Source organism: Centropristis striata, chromosome 4 (assembly GCF_030273125.1).
Source record: "Centropristis striata isolate RG_2023a ecotype Rhode Island chromosome 4, C.striata_1.0, whole genome shotgun sequence".
Lineage (NCBI taxonomy): Eukaryota > Metazoa > Chordata > Actinopteri > Perciformes > Serranidae > Centropristis > Centropristis striata.
In genome coordinates, this window is record NC_081520.1 from 18,513,614 (window position 1) to 18,539,951 (window position 26,338).

Consider the following 26,338-nt stretch of genomic DNA (forward strand, 5'->3'; position numbering starts at 1 on the left):
TTATTATAAACAAAGCACAAACTAAGGAAGCTCCATTTCAACATGGAGCAGTGAGGAAACACTGGAGCCAGCTTAGAAATTAATTAAATAAATAAAAAATAAAGTAAGACAAATAAATAAATAATAACAATAAAAAGTAAAAAAGCTAGATAAAAAAAGATAAAAACAATAAATAAATAATTAAGAAGCAGAGCATGATAAAAATAGACTATATAAAAATAAACTAATAAATCGTAGAAAACAAATAAATAAATAAAAGAGAAGATGTTGTAACACGAAGATGCATGAGCAGAAAAATCTCTAAAAATACTTCAAGTGAAAGCCAAATTTAAAAAGATAAGTCTTAAGTTTCAGGGTTCGTACGGGTGCTTGAAATCCTTGGAAATGCTTGAATTTTAATGTTGAATTTCAAGGTTTGAAAAGTGCTTTGATTTTGGATTAAGTGCTTGTAAATGCTTGAAATTCTTACTGTATTTCTCTTGCAATCTGACTATAGATAACCACATTTTCAATGGGAAAAACTATATAAACTGAATAGCCTGTAGCCTATAATCTGAAATGAAGAGCGCTCCGCCTGCGTCTTCTTGTTTCTGAGATGTTTCTTGTTGCTCTCCCCTGTATCTTCTTACTGAAGGGAGTTTTTCTAATCCCTAGTGGATGTGAGAGCTCCTGAAGTATTTGTGGTCTTTCCTCCTAGTTTGGGTCGTGTTTAGTTCCACCAGCTGCCGGTTGATGATTTTTGTGAGCTAACTTTTGCTCCTAGCCCCTAGAGTCCCATACCAGGATGTTTTATGAGATTATCAAACTACTTTTAGTTGTTAAAAGTAATACCATTGCTGGTGGTATGGTTAAGTGAAATTACCCCTTTTAGTATGGAAGTACTCATCTAAAACATGTCATTTACAACCATTGAAAGGTACTGGAAAAGCTTGAAAATGGACCTGGAAAGTCTTTGAGAAATGCTTGAATTTGACCACTGAAATAGTGTACGAACCCTGAAGTTTGCTCTTAAAAATATAAACAGAGTATGTACAGTTGAGACAGAATAGTAATGGTGGACATCTCTCACACTGCCGACTGCTGCAGCATTCAGAGGAAAGATCCCTGAATCAATCGAATGTTTCTAATCAGCCTCCTGCAGCAGGACGGCTGAACGTGTTGATAATCAGGATGGTGGTGAAACGGTGCGGTCAACTCCTGCTGAGGTCCAGATTGCCTCAAAAGTTGCCGCTAATGACTGCAGACCTCCCACCATGTTCAACCTGCAAAGGTTACTAGACAAAGACGGGCCTGAAGGGCGACAGGGTGGCTTCTGCTCCACATGGACACGTCTGGATGGATATTTAATCCCAGTCAGAAGGTCAAATTTGATTCATTAGTCTGTTAAATGGTTTCCACGGCTTGACCACAGACTCCTGATCCCCGAGCTTAAAGAGCTCCTTGAGAAACGAAAGAACAATCGCAGCCTCTCGCTGTGTCGCTCTGAGTTCATCAGGCTGGAGTTTTGCATAATCTATAGCTCTGATCCATCTTTTGTACTTTTTATAGACACCAGTTATTCAGATTGAGTGTATTTAAATCAAAGGTAATGAGGTAATAAAGTCAGTACAGGAAATGCTCTTTTCTATTTTTAGCCCTCAGACATTTTCCACTTTATTGGAAGCCAAATAGTTGTGTTCACAGTTGATTTACAGTCTCTTAGGTTTATAAGACAGTCCTCTGCCCACGTCTTGTGTTACATGTGTAGGCTGGAAGCTCCATTTGTGATAGATAGATATACATTTATTAATATACATAATGTCCCACACAAAGCATACTTTATCAAAAAAAAAAACAGTGTGAGAAGAACATAAACCATGATATATTTACAACAAGTCTGTTTTATTTCCACCTCCGTTCATGTGAAAGAGTGGTTAGTTACAAGTAATTTCACCAGAACCATGAATGGAATACTCAATACATAGTTCACCATTTATTAACTTATAAAATAAGCATTAACACGCTAGAAATGTAGCGATCTTAAGCTTTATTTGTCAGGCTTTTTTCTCCTTCAACCCAAAATCAAAGGGTAAAGTAATTTTCCTCACAATTTAGTGGGACACCAATGACATTATACTGTATTAAGCATACTTTTATACAGTAGTATTTGTAGAAGTTGAATGAATGAATAATTACTAGAGCTAAACAGACTGTTCTTGGTTAATCTGGTGGCTAGTTTTGCATAATCTATAGCTCTGATCCATCTTTTGTACTTTTTATAGACACCAGGTATTCAGACTGAGTGTGTTTAAATTAAAGGTACCAGGGTTAATAAAGTCGGTACAGAATATGCTCTTTGGCAATTTGGCTGCTGGATTTTTAGCTCTCGGACATTTACCACTTTTTTGGAAGCCAAATGGTTGTGTTCACAGTTGATTTACAGTCTCTTAGTGTTACGGCTACTCTTGCTTTAAAAATAAAAAGGTAAAAAATATCAGAGTAGTCTCACTAGATAATCAGCACTTCAGTTTCAACCAAAGGTGCTGGGATTTATTTACAAAAACAGAAATATTCTCCAACAATACGCAAAATAAAAAATGCAATTGAGTGGTTTGATAGATTTTTTCACTCCCTAACCACAGGAGGAGGAGGCCTGGCTAGGACGAGGACCTGAGCAGCAAAAAACAATTATAATCAATAAAAATAGTTAACGTACAATAGTCATCTGCATTCCCAAAATACAAAGAATGAATAGGCTCCAACACTTAGGTTAATAAGACCCAATAATAAGCTGTATTTTAGTTTTATATTCATATATATTATATAGGGCTGGGACTTGATAAAAAAAAAATCGAATTAATTAGAGGCTTTGTAATTAATTAATCAAAATTAATCACATTTTAATCTCATATAAATATTTGACCTGAGAACAGTGAGAAGTAATTTTTTTCACATGGATTTTTAGTATACCATTGAATAATGACTGAATACATAAGCTTAAGCAACAAAAATATTGTCGATTTTTGTTCAAGTCCAACAGACCAGTGCAATTTTTGCCATTAAGTGTAGCAATAGCATATTTAGAAATATAGTACATTTCATAAATTCAGGTAGCCTATAGGTAGGTAGACCTTCTGTAAACTAGAATACTTAGGTTTTTTAAGTAAAACACAATCCACGCTAGCTAGCACACTAGCCGCTAGCTGCTATATGTTTAGCATTGAGGTGATACTTGAGGCTGGATGTGCTGCGGTGATATGTGAATTCCTTGTTGCCTAGCAACACAACCATGCTCTTATCGACGCTTCCATCCGTTGGTTTTTAGTAACTAAATGTCCCATCATCCACGGGGCCAACCAAAGCGTCTCATCAGCTTCTTCCTTCATGTTCACTGTGGTTTGTTGTTGTCTGAACTCATCAACGCTAGTTGGTGCTCCAGTATAATCAGTCCGCCTGAAACTCATCCAGTGAGAAACGTTCTGCACTGCAAAAATAAGTGTGATTAAAATGTGTCAATTTTTTAAAACGCGTTAATTTTTGTGTAATTAATTCATCTTAATTAACGCGTTAAAGTCCCGGCCCTAATATTAATATACTGTGATGTAAAGCATCAGTCCAAACTGTAATTACTGTTTTGTTTCCTGCAGGAGAAGAGAGTTGTCAATGACTGGAAACCTTCAACACCTCGCGGCCGGAAGACTTCAGAGGAAGGAGACGGACACCGAGGAGGTCCGAGCGACGGACACCGAGGAGGTCCGAGCGACGGACACCGAGGGGGTCCGAGCGACGGACACCGAGGGGGTCCCAGTGACGGCCACAGCCCCCCGAGGAGGACCGGCTCGGGACGAATGGGTCGAGGAGGTCAAAGAGGAGGAGCAGGAGGCCGCCAAGAAAGAAGAGAGTGGGAACCCAGGACGCCCAGAGATGGAGAGCCTGGGGAGTCAGGAGGACCGGGACGCAGAGGAGGAAGGAGAGGAAGAGGAGGAGGAGGAGGAGGTGGTGGAGGTGGTGGAGGTGGTGGAGGTGGAGGAGGAGGAGGAGGAGGAGGAGGAGGAGGAGGAGGAGGAGGAGGAGGCAGAATTGAAGGAGGAGAAGGAGGAGGAGGGACACCAGGTGGCATGGACAGGAAGTCCAAGGTTGGTGTGACTGGATGACTTTAATAAGTTACTAAAGTTTCTTAATTAATATGAAGTCACAGTGAAACTGTAGAAGATCAGAATCAGAGTTTTGTCTTCAGATACATTCATTAGTGTTTACTAATACTTAAAACCCAACGTTGTTTTTTTTTTTTTTCAGGAGTGGGAGGAGAAGAGGCGACAGAACATCGAAAAGATGAATGAAGAAATGGAGAAGATAGCAGAGTATGAGAGAGGACAGCGGGTAGGAGATGTTTTTGTTATTATTTATTTATTGCTTCAGCCCGCTATTAAAACTGAAGGGTTTCCTGCCTCCAATCTGACTCCTCAGACTCTCATGTCTGTCGGTCATTTAATCAGCTTTATTGATCAACAATAAAAAAATTATTGATTTTGAAATAATCTTCTCTACTACAGCTCTTACCTCTTCCCAGAATATTTTAATATATCTGCATTGCCAAATGCAGTGAAACAAAGTTCCTCTACATTTTGTGCATACATCTGGTACATTTTTATTATATCTATTTAAATCCATCGGTGTCCCATATGTCCGCATTAACCATTTGTACCTTATAAATTTAGGATGTGTACTTAGTGTGAGCCTTAGCACAGGCTGCTTTCCAATCCCCATCCAAAAACTACTAATTCCAAGTCTTCCTTCCATGAATTCAACTTATTCTGTGCATTTTCTGATGAATAAGATGTCAGCAACCTGTACATTTCTCATATGATACCCTTTCTTAAACTGTTCATCATAATTTTCTCCAAGGATGAATGTGGGGGTGTGTTTCCAATTTTAATATTGAATATTCACATTATGAATTGTTATTTTATAGAGAAACTAAGTGGTTGTAACTTGATCTGAACATAGAGGAAACGTGCCAAATGTGACTGAGCTTTATGTCTACATCTCCCCTCCTTAGCAGGACGGAGACAAACCGATCCGTAACTTCCTGGACGACCCGAGACGCTCCGGCCCGGCGCCCGACATTGACCGCAAGGAGGGCAGCAGGAGACATGTGAGGAACTGGGGAGGGCTGGACTTTGACAACGTGAAGACCGGAGCTGAGCTTGAGAAAGAGTGGACCGTGAGTTATGTCGTTCTTTAAAAACCCTCCTGTTCCTGCACTGCAAAAAAGGTGTTTAAAAACCAGATAAAAACAGTAAATCTGAGGGAAATGATCTTGCTGTATGGACAGATAATTTACCTTGACAAGATTTCTTTAATTAGGATTATTTAATCTAGAAATAAGCATGATGGACACTTCAGATAAGAAATTAACTCTTTAAACAAGATAAATGTTTTTTTATCTTGGTAAGAACCAAATAATTGTCAGGTCACTCTGCTCGGGCCAGTTCATCACTGCTGGCAGCTTTAATTTATTCTTGTTTTAAGCGTTCAACATGCTTATTTCTAGATTTAATAATCTTAATTTAAGAAATCTTGTCAAGGTAAATTATCTGTCCATGCAGCAAGATCATTTCCCTCAGATTTACTGTTTTTATCTGTTTTTTAGACTAAACACCTTTTTTGCAGTGTGCCGGACTTTTAACAGCCAAACTATTCTCATACTTCCCACTGCAGCAGTATTATTAATGATTCCTCACTTTGTGAACCCTCCTGTCTGTAGAGTCGGAGGCCTGGTCCAAAAGGCTCCATGGACATGACCATGTCTATGACGGGCCGGGAGAGGACGGAGTACCTGCGCTGGAAGAAGGAGCGTGAGCAGATCGATGAGGAGAGACTGGCACGCCATCGTAACGCCACGGGCCAGTGGAGACGAGAGTGGGACGCACAGAAGACGGAGAACATGTGAGGAAGGAAATATTGAGCCTTGATTTGAACAGATTTCTATGATGCTTGAAGCAGAGTAGCTGCAGATATCAGTCTTTTCTTTGTTCTTCAAGCCATTCACCATATTCACAACGCGGACATTTTCAAATATGATCAAAGGGAGATGTTGAATCCTCTTTAAGTTACAAACATCTAGTAAAGTCAAGTATAGTTTATTTTCCCAATGTGGGCAATTTGGTTGCAGTCTAGGTTTATATAAGACATAAAAACAACAATACATTCCAACACACATACATACAACAGATCACGACCTCAATATATCTATATATCTAAAAACAAAACAAAACAAGAAACAATAGTGCAACAGAAGGTAATTCCAGGTGAAGTGTCAACCACCAAGGTCCCCAACATCAACATCATCATCTACTCCACATTTTCTAAACTGCAGTACTCGAAATTTAAGGTACTTTAACTTTACTTGAGTATTTTGATCTCATGTCACAGAGATAGCGTTTCTATCCAATCAGCAACCAGGCTCTATACAGATATAGAGAAAAATATTGTACTTTACTTTTATTTTTTTTTACTCAAATGCGATTGTTTTACATTAGATACTTTACAGATGAATATTTTTGCACACAGATCATATGAAAATGTACAAATGCAGCTGAACCGATTCGTCAATTGACACACAATTCATTGGCAATTATTTTATTGGTTGAAGTCATATTTCATATATCAATTTATTAATGTAGAAAAATAATCATTAGTTAATAGTTCAAAATTAGCAGTAAAATCCTTCAAGAATGCATGAATAATAATAATAATAATCTCATGACACAGTCACAGGGACATTTTACTTCAATAACATTTTCAACACAGTACTGCAACTTGTAACAGAGTGTTGTTGTTTTTTAGTCTGGTATTAGTTCTTTACCTAACCTTTAAGGCGAGAAAGCATTACCGCATTTCTACCATTAAAACCGGGGGCGCTGTTGCGTTATTCTACCATTAAAGCCAGGAAAGCTGCAATGCATCAGAATACATGTGGGAGTGTCGCAATGCATCATGGGACTTTTCCAGAACTTTAAAATCAAGGCGGAAGACGACTATAGCGGAGGGAGCTCAGATATAACAGCTATAAGCTCTCAAATACTTTTTGAATTTCATTTCTATCTGCGACAGAGGCTGAAAAATCTATTATTTAGTAGGAAGAGTTGACACTTCTGTTGAATTTACAGAAAAACTTCAGGTTTTAGGGGGTTATTTTAAAATCGCCCAGAGGTTTTACAGGCATTTTTTACAGCCGTTTTTAGGCCTAAATGGGTTAAAAGATTCAAATACCATGTTCACCAGTGGACAGAGGACAGGTGAGGACAATAGAGAGTGTGTCGTCCTCTTTATTCTAACTGACAGGCGTGACGAGCAGGACTCATATTTAATGTGTGCGTGTTTTTAACCCTGCAGCTTTTTTTTTCACAGGTTCAAGGAGGACCCATATGCAGCCTCAGAGGGCATCACACCAGAGCAGGGAGGCAGGAGAGGCAAGTCCACACACACACACACACACACACACACACACACACACACACACACACACACACACCCCTACTGTGCTGTTGCTGTGGTTACATCACAGCTGGCAGGACGATGACACCGGCTGTATCCCAAAGTCAAGGATCCTTCCTTGGTTTCTAAATCAGTTCAGACATGATGTGTCTTTGGCATCAGCACTCATACATATTATATAATTATTATTATATTTTATTATTATTATTATTATTATTATTATTATTATTATATATTATATATATATTAGAAGATGCTTTAAGGTTGAATCTCCACGAATTAACAAGTAAAAGCCACAAAGTGGATTAAACCTGAATATTTCTCTGATCCTGGATCATTTTGGCCGCTACTCAGTTTCATAAAAGCAGCGGAGCAGAACTCACCACGGAGATGTGTTCTGGGATTTATTTAAAATTTAATTTTACAGTACAGGACAATAACTGTTATTTATAAATAACAATAACGGAAAATAGCAGACTGTCAGTCTGTTAACACAAACAAATGTATAACTTTCTTTTTTTTGTCATTTACTTTTATTGGTCTTTGATTTTACATGTAAATGAACAAACAATCAACATGAAGACCTATAGACAAATACAGAAAATATCAAGGGAAAAGTAAAAGTGTAAATGTATAACTTTCTGAATGACATTTGCACATAATACATCATCATCTGATGCTTATATATGAATTAATAATTAATAACTTTGGCGACCTGAGACGGCATTCATTAACTTGTCTGGTAATGTATCAAGATGATGTTTATTATCTTTTAGCTAAATATTCTGACATTTGTTTATGGATATGTTTTGCTTGACTTTGAACACAAGTTTTATAAGTTATGTGATAACAAATATTCAGTGTAAACTGAAAATACTTCTATATTTAAATTCATATTGCGCCGCCGGTGTCTCTGTTTCTTTGGGACAGTCCTTCAGCTGTCCATGACGTAGAATCCTTCAGATTCAGCTGTTTGAGGATCCTTCCTTCACTTTGAGATACAGCTTCTGTCTGACATGATGTCAGTCCAACATGTCATCACACACACACGTTGTAAACACACACACAACACCGTCTCCCCCCTCCAGCTAATTAAGGCGGTTATGTAAATGAGAGTTGATTAAGCTTGTTATGTAAATGTTCGCCGTATTTCCCCGGAGTCCAAATCAACCTTTAAAGCCACAGCCTTGCTGGTTTGAGAGGAGCTTTCAGAAGGACTCTGTTGTCCTTTATGGGTCCCGCTAAGTCTCTTTTTGTGGTCAAGGAAAAAACAAATAACCTCTACCATTATAACAGTTTAATAAATATGTAAATAATGCAGAACAAATAATAAATAAAATATACCAAAGGGTTCATGTTAAATGACTGATTCATTGAAGATCATCTCTTGTCATGTAAAATGTAAGTAAGTCATAAGTTTCTTAAAATAATGACTTCTAGGTTTTTTTTCCCCAAGTCTCTTTTAAGGTTAGGACGATGCTTGAATTTATATATATTCCTTGAAAAATGCTTGATTTTCAACATAATCTGTTTTCAAATTTAAAATCAGTTGTCTAATGATTATATAAGTGATCCAAACATACAATCAACGTCGTAAAACATAATTAAAAAATTACAATGATTTGCAAATCCATTTCAACCTGCATTCAAGTGAATTCAGTAACATGTTTAAACTGGGAAACATTTGACTCTCATCGTGAGTTTGATGCATTCGGTTTCCATTTACATTTAACGCAGCGTCCCAGCTTTGTTTGAGTCTCGGTCGTACTGTTACGATGATGGTAAAGGGTTAGAGAGTCCAGGTTTAGGTCCTTTTGGAAGTGAGTGAAAACACCAGAAAAAGTCGCTAGATTTGTCGCTAGTTGCTTTTTTGAAAAATAGTCGCTAGCGGCGTCTGAAAAGTCACTAAATCTAGCGACAAACTCGCTAAATTGGCAACATTGTTCCAAACACTCAACTGCAAACGGGCTTCCTCCACTAAATCACGTGTTACCATAAAGACTCTTTCCCATTGGTTGAGGGAGGAGGCAGCAGCAGTGCTGCACTGCAAAAAGGTGTGTCTAAAAACCAGATAAAAACAGTAAATCTGAGGGAAACGATCTTGCTGCATGGACAGATAATTTCACTTGACATTAATTAATTAATTTCTTATTTTAAGTGTTCAACATGCTTATTTCTAGATTTAATAATCTTAATTTAAGAAATCTTGTCAAGGTAAATTATCTGTCCATGCAGCAAGATCGTTTCCCTCAGATTTACTGTTTTATCTGGTTTTCAGACACCTTTTTTGCAGTGGTGCGTTTAAGGGCGCTTGAAAAAATCCGTGAGGAAATAGTAACATTTGTTTCTGATGCAGCTCGAGATATAAAATGCTTCAGAATCAATGTGTGTAGAAATGAGATCACGTTTATGTGCGAATCGAGATTGCGATTTTTTTTAAAACAATTTTTCGTGCAGCCCTAGTGTGTCGACACATTAAGGCTCTGAGATCGTCCTCACAGTGTCCGCAGCTTTACTCTGGCTTTGTTTTGCTCCACCATGTTGGTAATTCCAGGCAGTCATCCGGATGATAAAATAATTCACTGTGGGACTTTGTTAATCCCAGGACAAGTCAAACTCTCTGAGTGGCTTTGCATCTTTAATCGATTTTTCAGCCTCTGTAGCAGATAGAAATGAAATTGAAAAAGTATTTGAGAGCTTATAGCTGTTATATCTGAGTTCCCTCCGCTATAGTCGTCTTCCGCCATGATTTCAGTTGTGGAAAAGTCCCATGATGCATTGCGACACTCCCACATGTATTCTGATGCATTTCATTGGCCAAGAGACCGAAAATAGGTGGGAAAAAACTACAAATACTACAAAACGACGTATCCGCTTTCCCACTTTAATGGTAGAATAACGCAACAGAGCCCCCGGTTTTAATGGTAGAATTGCGGTAATGCTTTCCCGCCTTAAATGAGGTAAATGTCCTTGGAAGACAAAATGTAATTAGACTCTTTTTTGCAGTTTTCACCTGATACATTTCTCATCTCAGTGTCTCACATGTGTTGATGATACATTTTGGTGTATTGACAAGATTAATGATGTTTACCTGGTTATGATTTCTTTGATTTATCGTGTGTGTGTGTGTGTGTGTGTGTGTGTGTGTGTGTGTGTGTGTGTCATACTGTAATGTGTTTGTGTGTGTGTGTGTGTCATGCTGTAATGTGTTTGTGTGTGTCATGCTGTAATGTGTTTGTGTGTGTGTGTGTCATACCGTAATGTGTTTGTGTGTGTGTGTGTAGTGGACACACTGTAATGTGTTTGTGTGTCCTCTCCGCAGCCCGGGGCCGTAACTCTCGTACAGAGCCTCGGGGCGGGGCCTCAGGTTAGACCACAGCATGGGACTGAGATCACATTGTTTTTGTGTGTGTTTGTGTGTTTTATTTTCCATTTGTGTGTCTGTCTGAAGCACAACAAACAAACAGCTGACCCAAAACCTAACTCACCCCTGATTTACCTCCTGAAAGAACAGCTCCTGTAGTTATTAAGTCCACTGTTAATTAGTGTCGTTTTTCACTTCTGTCTCACCGTGTAAAATGTTCTTTTCTGGTTTTTGTATCATTCACGTAGACTTTATCACCAGCTACTGGCCCAGCATGTTGTTTCAACCTTTTAAGTGTTTTTTGTGTGTGCAGCGGGTTGGTTTCCTTTTTTCCCCGTTTGGTCGGTATATTAGCTTTGACGTTTTTTTCCAACCGATTTAGGCCTAAAACTCCTGGAAAAAATGCCTGTAAAACCTCTGGGCGATTTTAAAATAACCCCCTAAAACCTGAAGTTTTTCTGTAAATTCAACAGAAGTGTCAACGCTTCCTACTAAATAATAGATTTTTCAGCCTATGCAGCAGATAGAAATGAAATTTAAAAAGTATCTGAGAGCTTATAGCTGTTATATCTGAGTTCCCTCTGCTATAGTCGTCTTCCACCATGATTTCAGTTCTGGAAAAGTCCCATGATGCATTGCCACACGTATTCTGATGCATTTCATTGGCCAATAGACCGAAAATAGGTGGAAAAAACTACAAATACTACAAAACGACATATCCGCTTTCCCAGCTTTAATGGTAGAATAACACAACAGCGCCCCCGGTTCTAATGGTAGAAATGCGGTAATGCTCTCCCGCCTTAAATGGGTTAATGAAAAATGGCTGAAGTAGGATTTTTCAGGATTTTAAATTCTGACTGAATAAAAAGTTGTTTTTTGTTTGTAGTGTCCCGTCAGCCTGAGCAGACGGCGTTGCATGAATCCAACTTCTCTTGAACTAATAATATTTAGTAATATAACAGTTTAATAAACATAATATTGTGCTTCAGTAGAGGTGGGAGCAGGGAAGATGCAAATGGCGCATGTTGTGTTTGTTTACCGAGAAGTATAGTTTTGGTGTGACGAGATGTGTATATATATATATATATATATATATAACTTTATTGACACGTTGCCGTGGATACGCATTGTTCTGCTTCTCTCCTGATGATGGCTCGCTAGTGACCTGTCAATCAAAGCTAGCCACGCCCCAAATCATACAATTCTTTATCTTCTATTTTCTTATTTTCTATTTTTCTAAATGGGGCCATTATTACACTATTAACATCAAATTGTCTTGAAGATGATTTTTTACTAGTGATTGAGACCATAGTGTTGTCCTAAAAAACATTTCTGAGGTAATAAATCAAGTGAGAAGTTTTCAAATTTTGCACTGAAATGAATGGACAGATTTTGTTGCAGCCAAACTTAGCGGCCCCTGCTGGAATTTTCGGTAGAATGCAGCTTAAGGCACTTCCTGGTTTGCCTCCCTGCTCAGACCTGGAGGTGACCGTCTGGTCAACACCTAGTGGTAAAATGTGCTGTACTGGTTCTTTCTGGTGTTTGGCCTCATATCAAGCTGGCAGTATAGTAGCGGCCCAGTCCTGCTCATGTATTAGATGTTTTATGAAAGGAAAGTTGTGAAAAAGAAAATCTGTGAGTAAGTGTAGACGAGGCCTTCGGGTTCGTGACGACAAAGATCCAGTCGAAACAGGAAATATCAGTCGAATCTTTCAGGCTGTTTTTATTCTGTGAAAAAGGCTCAAACAAAAGCTGAGAACTGATTTCTAACAGTCCTGGATTTATTTCATTTCTTTGTGTCTGACTGGAGAGTATATTACAGATTATGACATTACACCTGGCCCACATTAAAGCCGCGTGCGTGTGTGCGTGTGTGTGTTCACCGTTTCTAATTTGTGGAATGACTTCCTGTCCTCTTCACAGCCTCGAGCTGCCCTCTTCAATCTCTTCATCCTCGTTTTTTTTTCTCCTCACTTATCCCTTCATTTCTTTTGTACTTGTATCTCTCCCTTCCTGACCTTTTTTTATATCACATCTTCCTCTCTCCTTGTTCCAACACTGCTCCTCCTCCTCCTCCTTCCTCTCTGACCTTCTCTTCCTCCTCCTCCTCCTCCTCCTCCACTCACATCTTTCCTTCACTGTGACCGTTTTCCTTCACACGTCTGTGGTTTTCTTGCCATCTCTCTTCCTTCTATATTTTTCTTTCCCTCTTTCTGACCTTTCTGTTTCATTCATCCCTCCATCGGCTGCTCATCTCTTCCATTTCTCTCACTTTGACTCGTTTTTATTAACATCACCTTCCTCTCTCAATCCCTTCATTTGTCTGTCACATCCTTCTGATATATTAGCATCTTTCTCATTTCATCCTGTCACATTTTCCTCCACAATGAAATTAGGGGAGAAGATAAAGGATCTTTTTGTTTTTGTAAATCAATATTACATTTCTTAGTCTGAGGAGTTTTTATATACAATATACAACCGACTAATATGGTTTTCTCAGCGTCTGTGCTGGAATATTTACCTCTGCCTACCCTTTGTTTTATTTAATTGTGCAAATTAAAACAGAATTTAAGAGTATTTTTTAAATCCAGATCCTATTAACCAAGTGACAATTTTCTAAATTGGTTCAGTATCGAGTGAGAGCATTGCAGCTGCTCGCAGTCAAACAGGCGATGAAGTAATGACTTGGGGCAATGGTCAACTGTGAATGGCTTTTGCTATTGACGGGCTCTGATTGAATTGCTCGGAATGTTATTCATTTTATATATATATATATAATATAATGGCTGGGCGATATGGATGAAAAGTCAAATATGACGTGTCACAAGTAGTTTGATTGAAACAGTTTATTTAAGTGAACATAAATACTGTATAACAGGAGAACCTTTTTTTTTTTTTTAAATCAAAGCTCCATAAAGTGCACATTTAAATAAAAAAAGTATCTTAAATGAAAATAGCCTATGAAATAAAATAGGCCAATCTTTTTCTGAAATAAATATATTAATATGAGAAAAGAATAACAAATATTACAAAAGAACTAAATATGACAAACCCTAGGGCAGCATTTATATATGAAGAATTTTTTTTAGCTATATCAATATATCCGATATGGTCTCATTCCATATCACATTTAAAAATATATCGATATATCGCCCAGCCCTATAAACCCTTATTTTTATTTATATATAAAAATAAGGGTTTCCCTTCAGTGTCTTTTTAATAATCAGTTCTTTTCGTCTGTTCTTTTTTATGACCGTGATGTATTTTCTCCATGTTGCACACACAATCATTAAGTCAGTCTGCAGCTCTCTTTTCTTCTCTGTAAAATCTGTAAGAACTCCTCTCGACTCCCAGCCGTCCATCACCTGAGAGCTAACAAACAAACAGCGTTTGACCTCAACAGAGTTCAGATCCACTCTGCAGCAGTTTGAGGCTGCAGAACAGCTGCTGTTTGCTCTGATGTTATATAAAATAAGACATGTTCATAAAATCAGACGCAGCAGCAGAAACAGGAAAGAAGCTGACTTCATTTCTTAAACATTGTTACAATTATGAACTTTACATTTTTGGCATTGTGTACATTTTGTTTTTGCGTTTTTTTGTTGTTTTTTTTTAATTTGGCCTGTTGTGGCAACTGCTGCACAATAGTTTTTCACAGGATAAATTTAGTCATAAAGTACAGTCATTAGCCACTCAAATGTAGTGCACAAATAGTATTTCTATATATTAGGGTTGTCACGATACTAAGATTTTCAACTCCATACCGACACTCAGGAAAATATTCGATACTCGATACCATTTTTGATAGCACAAAGATAAAAACAAAGACCCTAAAATTTAACAGAAATATTTTTAACAACAAGATAAATGCAACATGTAAAAATAAACAGAACCACAGGTTAAATATTTATAATTTAAAAAAACAGTTGTGCAAAAAGAAACTGCAACTATGATAACAAGCTTCAGGTCTGAGGTAGTGCTTTTCTCTGCTTCATTCTGGGACTTCAAGAGAAAATAAAACTTTTCATCGATACTTTTGAAATTGAGTATCGTATCCGGATACAACGTTTTAGTATCGTACTTTTTAGATTATTGATACTTTTGACAACCCTACTATATATACTTTTTGTTTTATAACTTTAAGTTTAATTGAATCTGTCTAATTATAAATTATAAATGATGTTCAATTAGATCTTAAATATGGTTTTAGACTACTGATACGTATCACTTGCTGTAAATTATTCCACGTTCACCGTTTCTTTTCTCCTCTTACAGTCTCACCTCTTCTCTCTGATTCACCCTTTTTAAATCAATTATTGATTGACACGGACTCTGATTTTTTTCTTCCAGATGACAGCAAGCACCCTCCTAAAGCTCCAACGTTTGGTGACTTCCTGTCCCAGGGCAGGACCCCCGGGCAGCGAGGCGAGCGTGGCAGAGGGAGGGGCCGAGGACAGAAACAGAGTTACAGGTAAATCCATACAGACATCAGCATTATTTGCATTATTTCACTTTATGCAATGACACTTTTCATTAATTGTGTACAGTTATCCCTTATGCCCTCCTCGGGAATTTTTGTACATTTTTCTCTTCTCTTTTTTTCATTTGTTGATCATTTTGGCTGTGTTACAGCTTGAGGCATGCGTTTTTGCAGGAAATCCATTGTCATTAACCCTGACATGTCTTTTATACTCTATTGGTGCATTTACGACCCTCTGGTGACCCTTGTGGCCAAAAAAGGCCACGCACACTAAAACTGCTATTAAATCACCAAACATCAATATTTTTTTTTCAGATTTTTTTTCATAAATCTCTTAAACAACTTGAGACTTGTTCAAAACTACCAAACATTAAATCATTTTCAGAATTTTAACCCTTTATATGCCAGTTTATATATTTGAATTTTTCCAAAATTTCTTCCAAAAATCCAAAAAGAGATTTATGAAAAAAATCTGAAAAAAATTATTAATGCATGGTGATTTAATAGCAGTTTTAGAGTGCGTGGCCTTTTTTGGCCACGAGGGTCACCAGAGGGATTATCTGGCACTACACAAAAAATACTAATGCAATCAAATTAATTTTGTTGCTAATCTTTGACATATCCAAGACTCTAATCACCACCAAAACCCTCAGCCCCCTACTAATTATTATATGGGGGAAAAAAATAATTTTTTGTGTTTTTTGGAAGAAATTATGGAAAACTTCAGATATATAAACTGGCATATAAAGGGTTAAAATTCTGAAAATGATTTAATGTTTGGTAGTTTTGAACAAGTCTCAAGTTGTTTTAAGAGATTTATGAAAAAAATATTGATGTTTGGTGATTTAATAGCAGTTTTAGTGTGTCGTAAATTTGAGGAGGGCATAAGGGTTATTTTAGCAAGCAGACAAGTTGTGTATTGTTTTTTTCCACTGTCATTGGGATCTTCTCCATACAGTTAAAGGTTCCAAATATTGCTGATAACATATATTAACTCTGTTATTTTCTTGTGAACCAGCATGCATGACAACCGCTGGGAAGGAGAGAAAGAAGAGGACAAGGAGGAGAAGACAAAGAGAGAAGAAAAGCCTAAAAAGACAGAGAAAGAGGAAGTCAAACCCAAACCTCCCACAGCACAGAAGGTAGATGGGCTTCAGCTAGATAAATAATGAACACAACCTCACCTTTAACGTACAGGAGGAGGTGGAAGCTGCAGGCAAACCCAAGCAGGGAGCTACTAGGGGTGGGCGATATGGCCCTAAAAGAATATCACGATATTTCAGTTCATTTTTGCGATAACGATATTCTTGACAATATTACCAAATACTTAAAAATATATAGAAAATATGAATAAATAAATAAAAATCTAAAATGTAGTGTGAAGTGCAAATCTCAACAGTTGCCAAATACAAAAACATTTACTCTTGACTCTTGAGTATGAGAAAATAATAAAAATAACCATTTAGGGGTTCCGGGGGCATATTTTAATGACATTTTGTAAAGGAGAATAAAAGTTCTTGTATGTTTTATTTAAGGCATCTTATTTTGACAGTCTTCTGGAAAAGTTCTGTGGTGGATTCTGTTAACACACTGTGCTCTTATTTTGAAAGCTGCATGTGTTTAGTGACAGAGAGTAAGTAGCTTTTTGTGATTAAAACAACTTTAACCACTACATCAAGAAGTAGGAACGTTGCCAATATCATGATATGAATTTTTTTTTAACCATAAAAAAAATAAACCGATATTATCGTGAACGATACAAGATGACACACCCCTAGGAGCTACATTTCTCATGTTATTCTTTAACTTTAGAAGAAAGGGAAATTGAAGGCTGAGATTTCCCCTTTTTCATGCCCAGCCCCTCTCTGTAACTGTTGCTAGGGCTTTTAAGCTTTTGCACCTGGCATGTTAATCTGATGTTTTCAATTATATCAGTGAGAGGTATTCCAAAGGAAATAATGGCACATTTCCAGGAAATTGTTCTAGGTATGTGAGAGAAATAGAACGAATCAGGGTCATTTCACTCATCTGGAGCACATCGACTGCAAATACCAACATCACCTACTCAAAGAGACAGACTTATCAACCAACATGTCGTAAAAATGTTTTCCAGCAGATAATGGATGCATTTAAAGCGGCTATAATCAATGTTTTTATGTGAAACAAGTTACTTGTAGTGATAAACTCACAGACTCTGTGTCTTTTAGCTCTGATAGTGTTCATCTTAAGGGCGAAAAGTTCTGAAATCCCCCTTTTCACTATCTGCTCAGCAGACAGACACAATCTGAGACAAGTTGGCGAACATAGTTGAGCCTTTAGTAGCTACAGAGCCAGACATTTCCCTAAAAACTCAACAGAGGAGAGTAAATGTTGAATGTGTCAATAGTCGACCGTTTGCTAACCGGCTCACCTTTTTAAAAGGCCGTTTCATTTCCCCCAAGATTAAGATTACACACTCTTTTTAAATACTTTTCTAATAATCCCCCCTTTCCTTTTTTTTGTCATTTGCTTTTTATTGGTTTTTGATTTTACATGTAAATGAACAAACAAACAATCAACATGAAGACCTATAGACAAATACAGAAAATATCAAGGGAAAAGTAAAAGTGTACAAAAGGGGGATTGGATAACACTTAAAAAAAAAATTGAAGTATTCTGATAGTCCAATCTGAGAATTCGGTTTTATGTGTTCTTAAGGCAAGGCAAGTTTATTTGTATAGCACAACTCAACACAAGGTAATTCAAAGTGCTTTACATAAACATTAAAAACAGCAAGACACAATTGAAAACAGTAAAAAACAGTCAATTAAAACAGGGAAATGGAAATAAAAATACAAATAAGATAAAATAAGAAACAGCAGGATAAGAAAAGAGATAAAATAATACAAAGCACAAGTCAAACATTGTAGTTAAAAAGTAAGGGCAGTAGAGTAGAGCAGATAAGTGTTAAAGTTAAGAATATTGAAATTGAAAGTGATTCTTTCAATCCCCCTTTTCGGTGTTTTCTCAGGTGGAGGGGAAGAACGCAGATGGAGAAGATGATGAAGATGAATGGGAGGACGCCAGCGACGGAGAAGACGAGCAGGGAAGCGACTCAGAGCACGATGAGAAGAAAGACACGGGGAAAGAGAAACTAGCCAAGAGCAAAGACAACTCCCCGACGTCTCCCAAGCCTCGTTCTCGACCCACGTCTGCAGGAAGCCCCAAAGAGCAGCGGACCCCCAGGCCAAAGATCCACATCCCCCCACCGACGGTCCAGGAGTCCCCGGAGGGAGGGAAACCCCTCAGCCCCTTCTCCCCGCTGGACAGCCACCAGCCTGTCACAGACTGGGGCGAGGAGATGGAGATGCTCTCCCCCCGGAGCAGCATGGGAGGAGAGAGCCCCCTGAAAGCCTCCAGTGAGGAGTCCAGTCCTCCCCAGAAGAAGGAGAAGGAGCTGGAGGAGGAGACGGAGAGCCAAGCTGCAGGCTCCAATGTAGCTGCTGAGCCACAGAAAGAGGAGGACACAGGTAGGATACTGGAGACAGAGACAAGTGGATTAATTTGTTCTCTGCTCTACTTTCTTTGGGAGTTTCACACCTATCTCGTTTGGTCCGGATTTTATGACTTTTCAGTTTGATCCGAACCTAAATTCCAGGTGTGAAAGGTGCCACGGTCCGCACCAAAGGACCAAAGTTTGGTCCGACCAAAAGAGGTGGTCTCGGTCCGGACCAAACGAACCAAGGTCCCAACCTTTTGCAGTGTAAATACAACTTTTTTTTATAGTTCGGACCTTCGTATCAATGACAGGAAGTTTTTTTTCTTCTTCTGCTCTCGAATTACGGTACAGGAAAAGACTTTGAGGAGGCTCATCTTGCGAATAGAAAGCACTCTCACGTATTGCTTATTAAGCTGGTGCTGCTGGTAGCAAAAGACCAGCAAAAGTATTAGCACAGGTAAAAGGTGGCTCGCTGGATTAATTTAGTGTAAACACGTTGAGGAAGTAACACTGACGTCAGATGGCGGCCGGCTTAACAACACAGCGTAACCAAAACAAAATGAGTCGTGGAAGTCCACAGGGAGATGACGTGTCCAGTAGAATTGTTTTGTAAAGTCCGTTATTCCTTTTGCAGTGTGAAACCAAAACCAACAGGACCAAATGTATACAATGGAACAGAACACGGACCTTGGTTCGGACCTTGGTTCAGACTTTCAGGTGTGAAAATGCCCTTTGTCTAATCTTGTCTTATGTCTACTCTCTATTTTACTCTCTCCATCCCTGCCTCCTCACCCTCTCCCCTCTGCTTTCATTATCTTCTCCCTTACCTCCTTCTCTCCCTCTCTCTCTTCCCTGTTCAGCCATAGACGTTTCCTCTTCTTCAGAGGAGGCTAAAGTCCAGCAGACTGTGATAGTTTCAGAGCCAGAGTCCGTCCTCACAGACCCCCCCGCTGCACCTCCATCTGACCCGACCCCCTCCGAGGTCAGTGATGAGGCGGTGACAATGGAACAGGAAACACCTGCAGCGCCATCACAAGGTAATAAAACCTTTAAAAAATAATAAGCTAAACAGAGTCATGCTGAAGAGCTTTTTGAGGCTCTGCTGAATGTGCAGAATCATGCTTTGAACTAAATGATAGATAGATAGATTTTGGTCATTTTGTGGGTTTTTTTTGTCATTTTGTGTCTTTTTTGTGTCTTCTTTTGTTATTTTGTGTCTTTTGTTGTGTCTTTTTTGTTATTTTGGGTCTTTTTTGGTCATTACGTGTCTTCTGTTTTTTTCATTTTGTCATTTTGTCTTCTCATTTTGTGTCTTTTTGGTCATTTTGTATCTTTTTTTAGTAATTTTGTGTCTTTTTTTGGTCATTTTGTGTCTTTCTTTTGTCATTTTGTGTCTTTCTTTGGTTATTTTATGTCTTTTTTGTGTCTTTTTGGTCATTTTGTGTTTTTTTAGTTAGTTAGTTGGTTAGTTAGTTAGTTAGATAGATGGGGAACTTTATTAATCCCTTGGGAAGGTTCCCTCAGGAAATTGGCAATTCCAGCAGCAGTACAACACCAATACAATAAATTAGAATTAATAAGTTAGTAACTACTCATAATGTGCAAAATTAGAGAGTTCAAGACACAGTAAAAATACAATATAAAATATAAAAACAAGGAGATATTATAAATTATATTATAAATACAAGGAAATAAATACTATAACTATAACAACAGTACTTAATTAGTGCAAAGTGCTAATGTTAAAGCAGCTACAATATATATTCTTCTATAACAACCAGCTCATTGTTTAGTTGTCTGGCCAACCACAGTACTGTTTACAGCAGACGGACACAGTCAGAGACCAGCTGGTGAGCATAGTGGGCCGTTTAGTCTCTGTGAGATCATGTTTAGGTTTCTAAATGGCCAAGTGGGTTCCTCCTGTGGCTCCGGGCTGCTGCTACCTTGGCAGAGTCGACTCCTCCGAACTCCCAGCCAAACCAAAAAAAAAGGAAAAAGAAAGGCTGTTTCCACTACCGCCCAATACCCAGAATGAGGCGGGTCTCACTCGCTGAAACGCCCCTAACTTGAATACGAGCCGTCCTAGCGGACTTTTGACAGGACTTTTTTTGTCCCTGTAGAAGACCAGGGCCGTTTTTCTCCCCTGAAAAAAGCCTGGTTGCTGATTGGATAGAATGCTAAGCAGGATGTGACGTAGTACTCAACGCCACAACAACACGCACCATTTGTAAAAGCCAGAGAAGCACTGTTGCCAACTTAGCGACTTTGGTCAAAAAGGACCCCATGACATCAGACTGGTTTTAGGACATGTAGAAAAAAAATGATTACCGCATTCCCGGTGGCACACCTGGTAGAGCGCGTACCACAGAGGCCCAGTCCTCGTAAGCGGACGGCCCGGGTTCGAATCCGGCTCGGAGCCCTTTCCCGCATGTCTTCCCCTCTGTCTCCCCCTTTCACTCTCAATATCTCTCTTGTCAATAAAGCTACAAAATGTCAAAAAAAAAAAAAAAAAGATTACCAACTTTTTTTTTCACCTTTTAAGGTAACTCATGACCAAAAATATGATATACAATTCCCATATTTTTTTCATTATTATTGGTCAATTTGAGTCAAATATACAAAATTATGCCTCATTTCAAGAGAAGAAAAAGTAATAAAACCTGAATATTTTTTACAATAGTTATTGTGAAATAATAATTTCTTGATGGGAATGCACAGAGTAGGTTATGTCAACTTTTACTGCTATAAAAATGTATAAAACACGTAAAAATGTATGAAGAAAGAAGAAATTTATATTATCTATAAAGGATGCAGAGGGGCACATATGCTGAAAATTTCCATTCAGCAATTCTATGAAAGTTAACCTATAATAATCGTATGATGAAAGTGATTTGGGGTCAAAAAGGAGCCCAGGACCAAACAGTCTGGACAAACAGGGATGTGAACTTCAACTTGACTCGTAAGGTGGTAACTCCAGTTTCTCTCTGACAGCAGAAGACCTGGACGCCGCTCCCTCTCCAGCCGCCCCGACGGCCGATCAGAGCTCGAGTGAATCAGCAGAGGAGACGGATGACGAGACGGATGACGAAACGGATGACGAAACGACTCCCACTGAGACCGACGCTGCTCCCACGGCAGAGACAGAGGAGTCCTCGGAGCAGGTGTCCTCGGAGCAGGTGTCCTCAGGTGCGTCCTCCATATCAGTAACTCTGTCCATGAGATTCTGTCTTACTATACAGCTGGGTTGGTTTTGCTTTTTTGTTTGTTTTTCATTTAGTTCCTTTCAGGCCTAAATAAATAATGATGAGGGCACAACAGATCCAAAGAGATATTTATACACACACACACACACACACACACACATACAGCATTGCCTGGACCATTTTTAGACCTGACAGTCCTCCTGCTCCTGCTGTGACAGACTGAAAGTACTAACTCCTCCTCCTGTTATGCTCTTTGATGTGTTTACTCCCTGTGTGGAGTCTTCCTCCTCCTCTTCTCATCTTCCTCGTCTTGTCAAACCTTTTTGTTTTCATCCTTTTGTGGCTGTAATGACATCTCTGCATAGCATCCTGCCTGCCTGACCATTTTTTAAATGTATTTAACCTTTATTTAACCAGGGAATATCCCATTGAGATTAAAAACCTCTTTTTTTAAAGGAGCCCTGGCCAAGAGGCAGCAAACACAAAATACAGTTACATATTTACATAAGACACAGACCTTAAACGCATTGTGAGAAACAAGTGCCTGTTGTGGAATTGGCCCCAATAACTCTGTTAAAACCTTGGTGTAATTCAGCTTATTGCTCTTTATGAGTTTTTAAATCAAATAACACCTTTTTTCTGCTGAAGAGCAAGACAAGTTAAGGGATATGAGTGAAATGTGAGCCTGTTACCCTCATGGCATCTTGGTCACCAGATGTCTGCAGCTAATTTGCTTTGCTGCATCATTTCCAATCAACTGTTAAATAGTCATGAATGAAATGTGCTACTGTGTGGAGCAACAGTCCCAGGAGGTAAACGTTTCACGTTTAGGACTCAGAGTTCGCTGCTAATGTGTTAGCTGGCAAGAGTTCCCTCTGAATGTCCCGAACAAATCTGGATTTAAGATGGAGCACAGATTGAGAGTGTTTCTTCAGCCAATATGGATGACAACATGTCATCATGCCAAACTGAAGATCTGTTCACAGTTCAAGGCCCATATTGGTCTCAGAGAAGGAAATCAGTGCAAAGAGGGAAACAATTCCCCAGGATCACACTCATCTCTCATCCTACTGGACCAATCACCCTTAGATTTGTTTTGCAGATGTTTGACTTTATGCTTAAGGATTTATCATGGGGCAGTGATTCATAGTTTTAAAAAAACCTTTTTATTTCGTGTTTATATCATCATTGGCTGCTGAATCGTCCCTCCTCTGGCAGGTGGGGGTCCTAAGTCAAACAATTGCTTCTGTTACACAGCAAAATAATTTTTGGCATTTGGCAAAGCTAAAAAAGTCTCAGCTTGTTTGTGGGACCAGATTTTGTGTATTTCGGAAACACATGATTTTAATTCTCGGCACCCTGTAAGTTTGACCGCAGGGTCACAATTAACCTATGGCTAAGCCCCGCCCCCTCCACTCACTCCGACAAACAGTCGACATTGGGTGACAGGCGCTATGGCAACCATCACAGTAGGAGACATTTCACAGGAGGAAATTGATCATTTTTGGAGACAGAAAGATTATATATAATCTTGAAGTCACCAAAAGGGCCTTAACTATGCATTGGAGGCTTTTATTAATAATTTTATTGTTTAGAAGGTTGATGAAAAGCTTCAGCTCCAGGCAAAACTGTACAGGCCACAGTGTAAACGAGATAAACGGCATCTCGTTGCCATAAATGGTTCATGATCAAATTAAATATTTACAGGTCTAAGTTGCAGACGTTTCCAGGACAACAAGCCTTTTTACCATCTTTACCCAGAGTACCTCTCCTCTAGCTTGGTGCTACAGTATTTACATGAATCATTCAGCACAACATTGCTAAAATTTGTTATCTCGGTTATTTACAGACAAGTTAACGAAGCTAAGCTCCGAAAGTTAACGTTAGTATAACTAGAGCCCTTTGGACAACAGCTAACAATCATGTACGATTACCAAAGTACAAAAACTAGCACATAACAGGCCAATGAACTCCCAGCAAACAAAGTGACATGATGTACAACGCAGCTAGAAGCTAACGTTAGCTAACTTTAGGCTAACATTAGCTAACTTTAGGCTAACGTTTGAAAGGGTTAGACTAACGTTAGCTAACTTAAGCCTAACATTAGAAAGGGTTAGGCTAATGTTAGCTAACTTTAGCCTAACATTAGAAAGGGTTAGGCTAACATTAGCCTAACATTAGAAAGGGTTAGGCTAACATTAGCCTAACATTAGAAAGGGTTAGGCTAACATTAGAGATGTTAAAGATAACTTTAACATCTAAACTTCTCTAGCAGATTGACAAAATGTTGCCTCAGATACGTTGTTGACTTCCCTTAGAACAGATGTAGACATCCTTGTTAATTTTTTCCACGTTTAGTTGGTGTTGTAGTCATAACTTTATCCAGAGCAGACACTTATCTGGGTTGAGATGTGACTCAAAGGATAGTAAATCCACCATGTGACCTCTCAGGATACCTAGTGTCGGAGTAGCATGAACACCGTTTGACCATTTTAAACTTAAAATGTCAAGAAAAAACATATAAAAATGAATGAAAACTGACTAACTCCAATGCATTTCAATGGATGTGGAAGCAGAGAATGTCCGAGTGTATTGAGTTAGCTATGCGCGCTGTGATTGGCTCATCGCGTTTGGGGGTGTAGCCCCGTGGATTCAAAGCACCTCGTGAGTCATTAGTTGTACATTTCCAGCCTCCAATGGGAACAGGAACCACTCGCCCTGGTTAGATTCATCCTCATTTGATCGCTCCGTCCATCTTCTGTTCCTGCATGCAGCTGTTATAAAGAGCTAAGTGAATAAACCACAGACTAGATGAGGAAGTCCAGTCATTAGATGCCCTCCTAACAACCACTTAGCTTGTGGCTGTGGTATTATCACTCTGTCTAATGGCTAAGTTTTTAGATTACAGATTAGTTGGGATCAACTTGTTCCAACTGAAAGTAAATAGTAAAAAAACAGGACAGAATGACTCTTTCATTACACTTTAACACTGAGTCATCCTGAAATTGAGGATTAAAATAAAGTCTGTAGTCTGACACACAGAGGACTGGATGTACAAACTGTGGCTATTGATTCGAGTTTATTAATCCCACAGCGGGGAAATTTCTTTGTTACAGCCGACCACAAAAACTGCGCTCAAAATGATTTCCCTTTAGTTTATTATTAAGATCCCCATTAGCTGCAGCAAAGCCACAGCTATTCTTCCTAAGGGTCCAACAGCATCAAATATACAGTTGAAAACACAAAACATAATAAAAATAAAAAACAAAACAAAAATTATTCACATATTAATCCATATTACACACATTTCTACATATCATATATGTATAATACATCATTACACAATCTACTAACACATAATACATATGTTGTATATACATTAGTTCTACAGCATATACATTATAATAACACGTATCATATATCTATAGAAATATACTACATACATATAAATATACCTTTAAGATAAAGATAAAAAAATAAACAATCAAATAGAAAAAGGCATCAACAATATGCAATATACTATATACAACTTAGTGCAAACAAAGAATGTGCAGAGTGCAAATTATATGCAAAATGTGCAAAAAAGAAATAAATGATGCATGGAATAAAGCAGCATTTAAAATATTAGTGTATTTGAATGATGAGATGAAAATTAATAAGGGCCTTCTGTGTTTGTCCTCTTGACTTTAATCACTTTCTTACTTTCCTCACTTTGATCGTCTTTTCATCTTGAGCAAAGGGAGCACAAAGAAAGAAACAGTGATTTCCCTCCCCGATGGGCTCTGTCGCCAAGAGAACTTGCTGAATTGGCTAAAAAATGCTACTAACAAGACCCCCTTTAACTTGTTGAAAGTTTTATTTAATTCTGAACTTCTGATGCGCATGAAAATGTCGGATGTCACACTTTAATTGTAAGGAAATATTTCTGTTTTCTTCTTTGGTTCCTTGGTGTAAAAGCCTCTCTGATTGCATTTACACTCATTCTGATGACTCATTTGTGATAAACAGCAGAAGTCAGATGAGCTCATGTGTACACACACACACACACGCACACACACACACACACACTGGTCTATTGATGTGTGTGTGTTGGTGTCAGGGTGGAGATCAGGAAACCAGGGAAATTAGAGACACAATTAGGTTTTTAAAAGGCTTTTGAGAGGAAATCAGCTGCAGCCTGCTGGACAGATGATCAGCAGACAGAACGGAGACGTTTGAAGTCTAATTGAATTAAAGCTCGTGATGCTTGTGAAGCTTCACTGTCGACTGTCTGACACTCAAGTATCCGCTGACACCCTGATGGCACTAAAACTGATCCATCAGTGTTCATATTC

General features: G+C 38.5%; 1 protein-coding gene across 1 annotated transcript in view; it reads left to right on the forward strand.

Moving 5' to 3' along the window:
• Positions 1-26,338, forward strand: part of ccdc9 (coiled-coil domain containing 9) — a 38,247-nt gene that overhangs the window by 5,135 nt on the left and 6,774 nt on the right. The window contains exons 5-15 of the mRNA XM_059331240.1: positions 3,627-4,002; positions 4,066-4,115; positions 4,276-4,359; positions 5,039-5,203; positions 5,747-5,928; positions 7,393-7,454; positions 15,194-15,314; positions 16,342-16,465; positions 18,334-18,832; positions 19,662-19,838; positions 21,793-21,987. Of these exons, the coding sequence (XP_059187223.1) occupies positions 3,627-4,002; positions 4,066-4,115; positions 4,276-4,359; positions 5,039-5,203; positions 5,747-5,928; positions 7,393-7,454; positions 15,194-15,314; positions 16,342-16,465; positions 18,334-18,832; positions 19,662-19,838; positions 21,793-21,987 (2,035 nt within the window). The remainder of the gene's footprint in view (positions 1-3,626; positions 4,003-4,065; positions 4,116-4,275; positions 4,360-5,038; positions 5,204-5,746; positions 5,929-7,392; positions 7,455-15,193; positions 15,315-16,341; positions 16,466-18,333; positions 18,833-19,661; positions 19,839-21,792; positions 21,988-26,338) is intronic.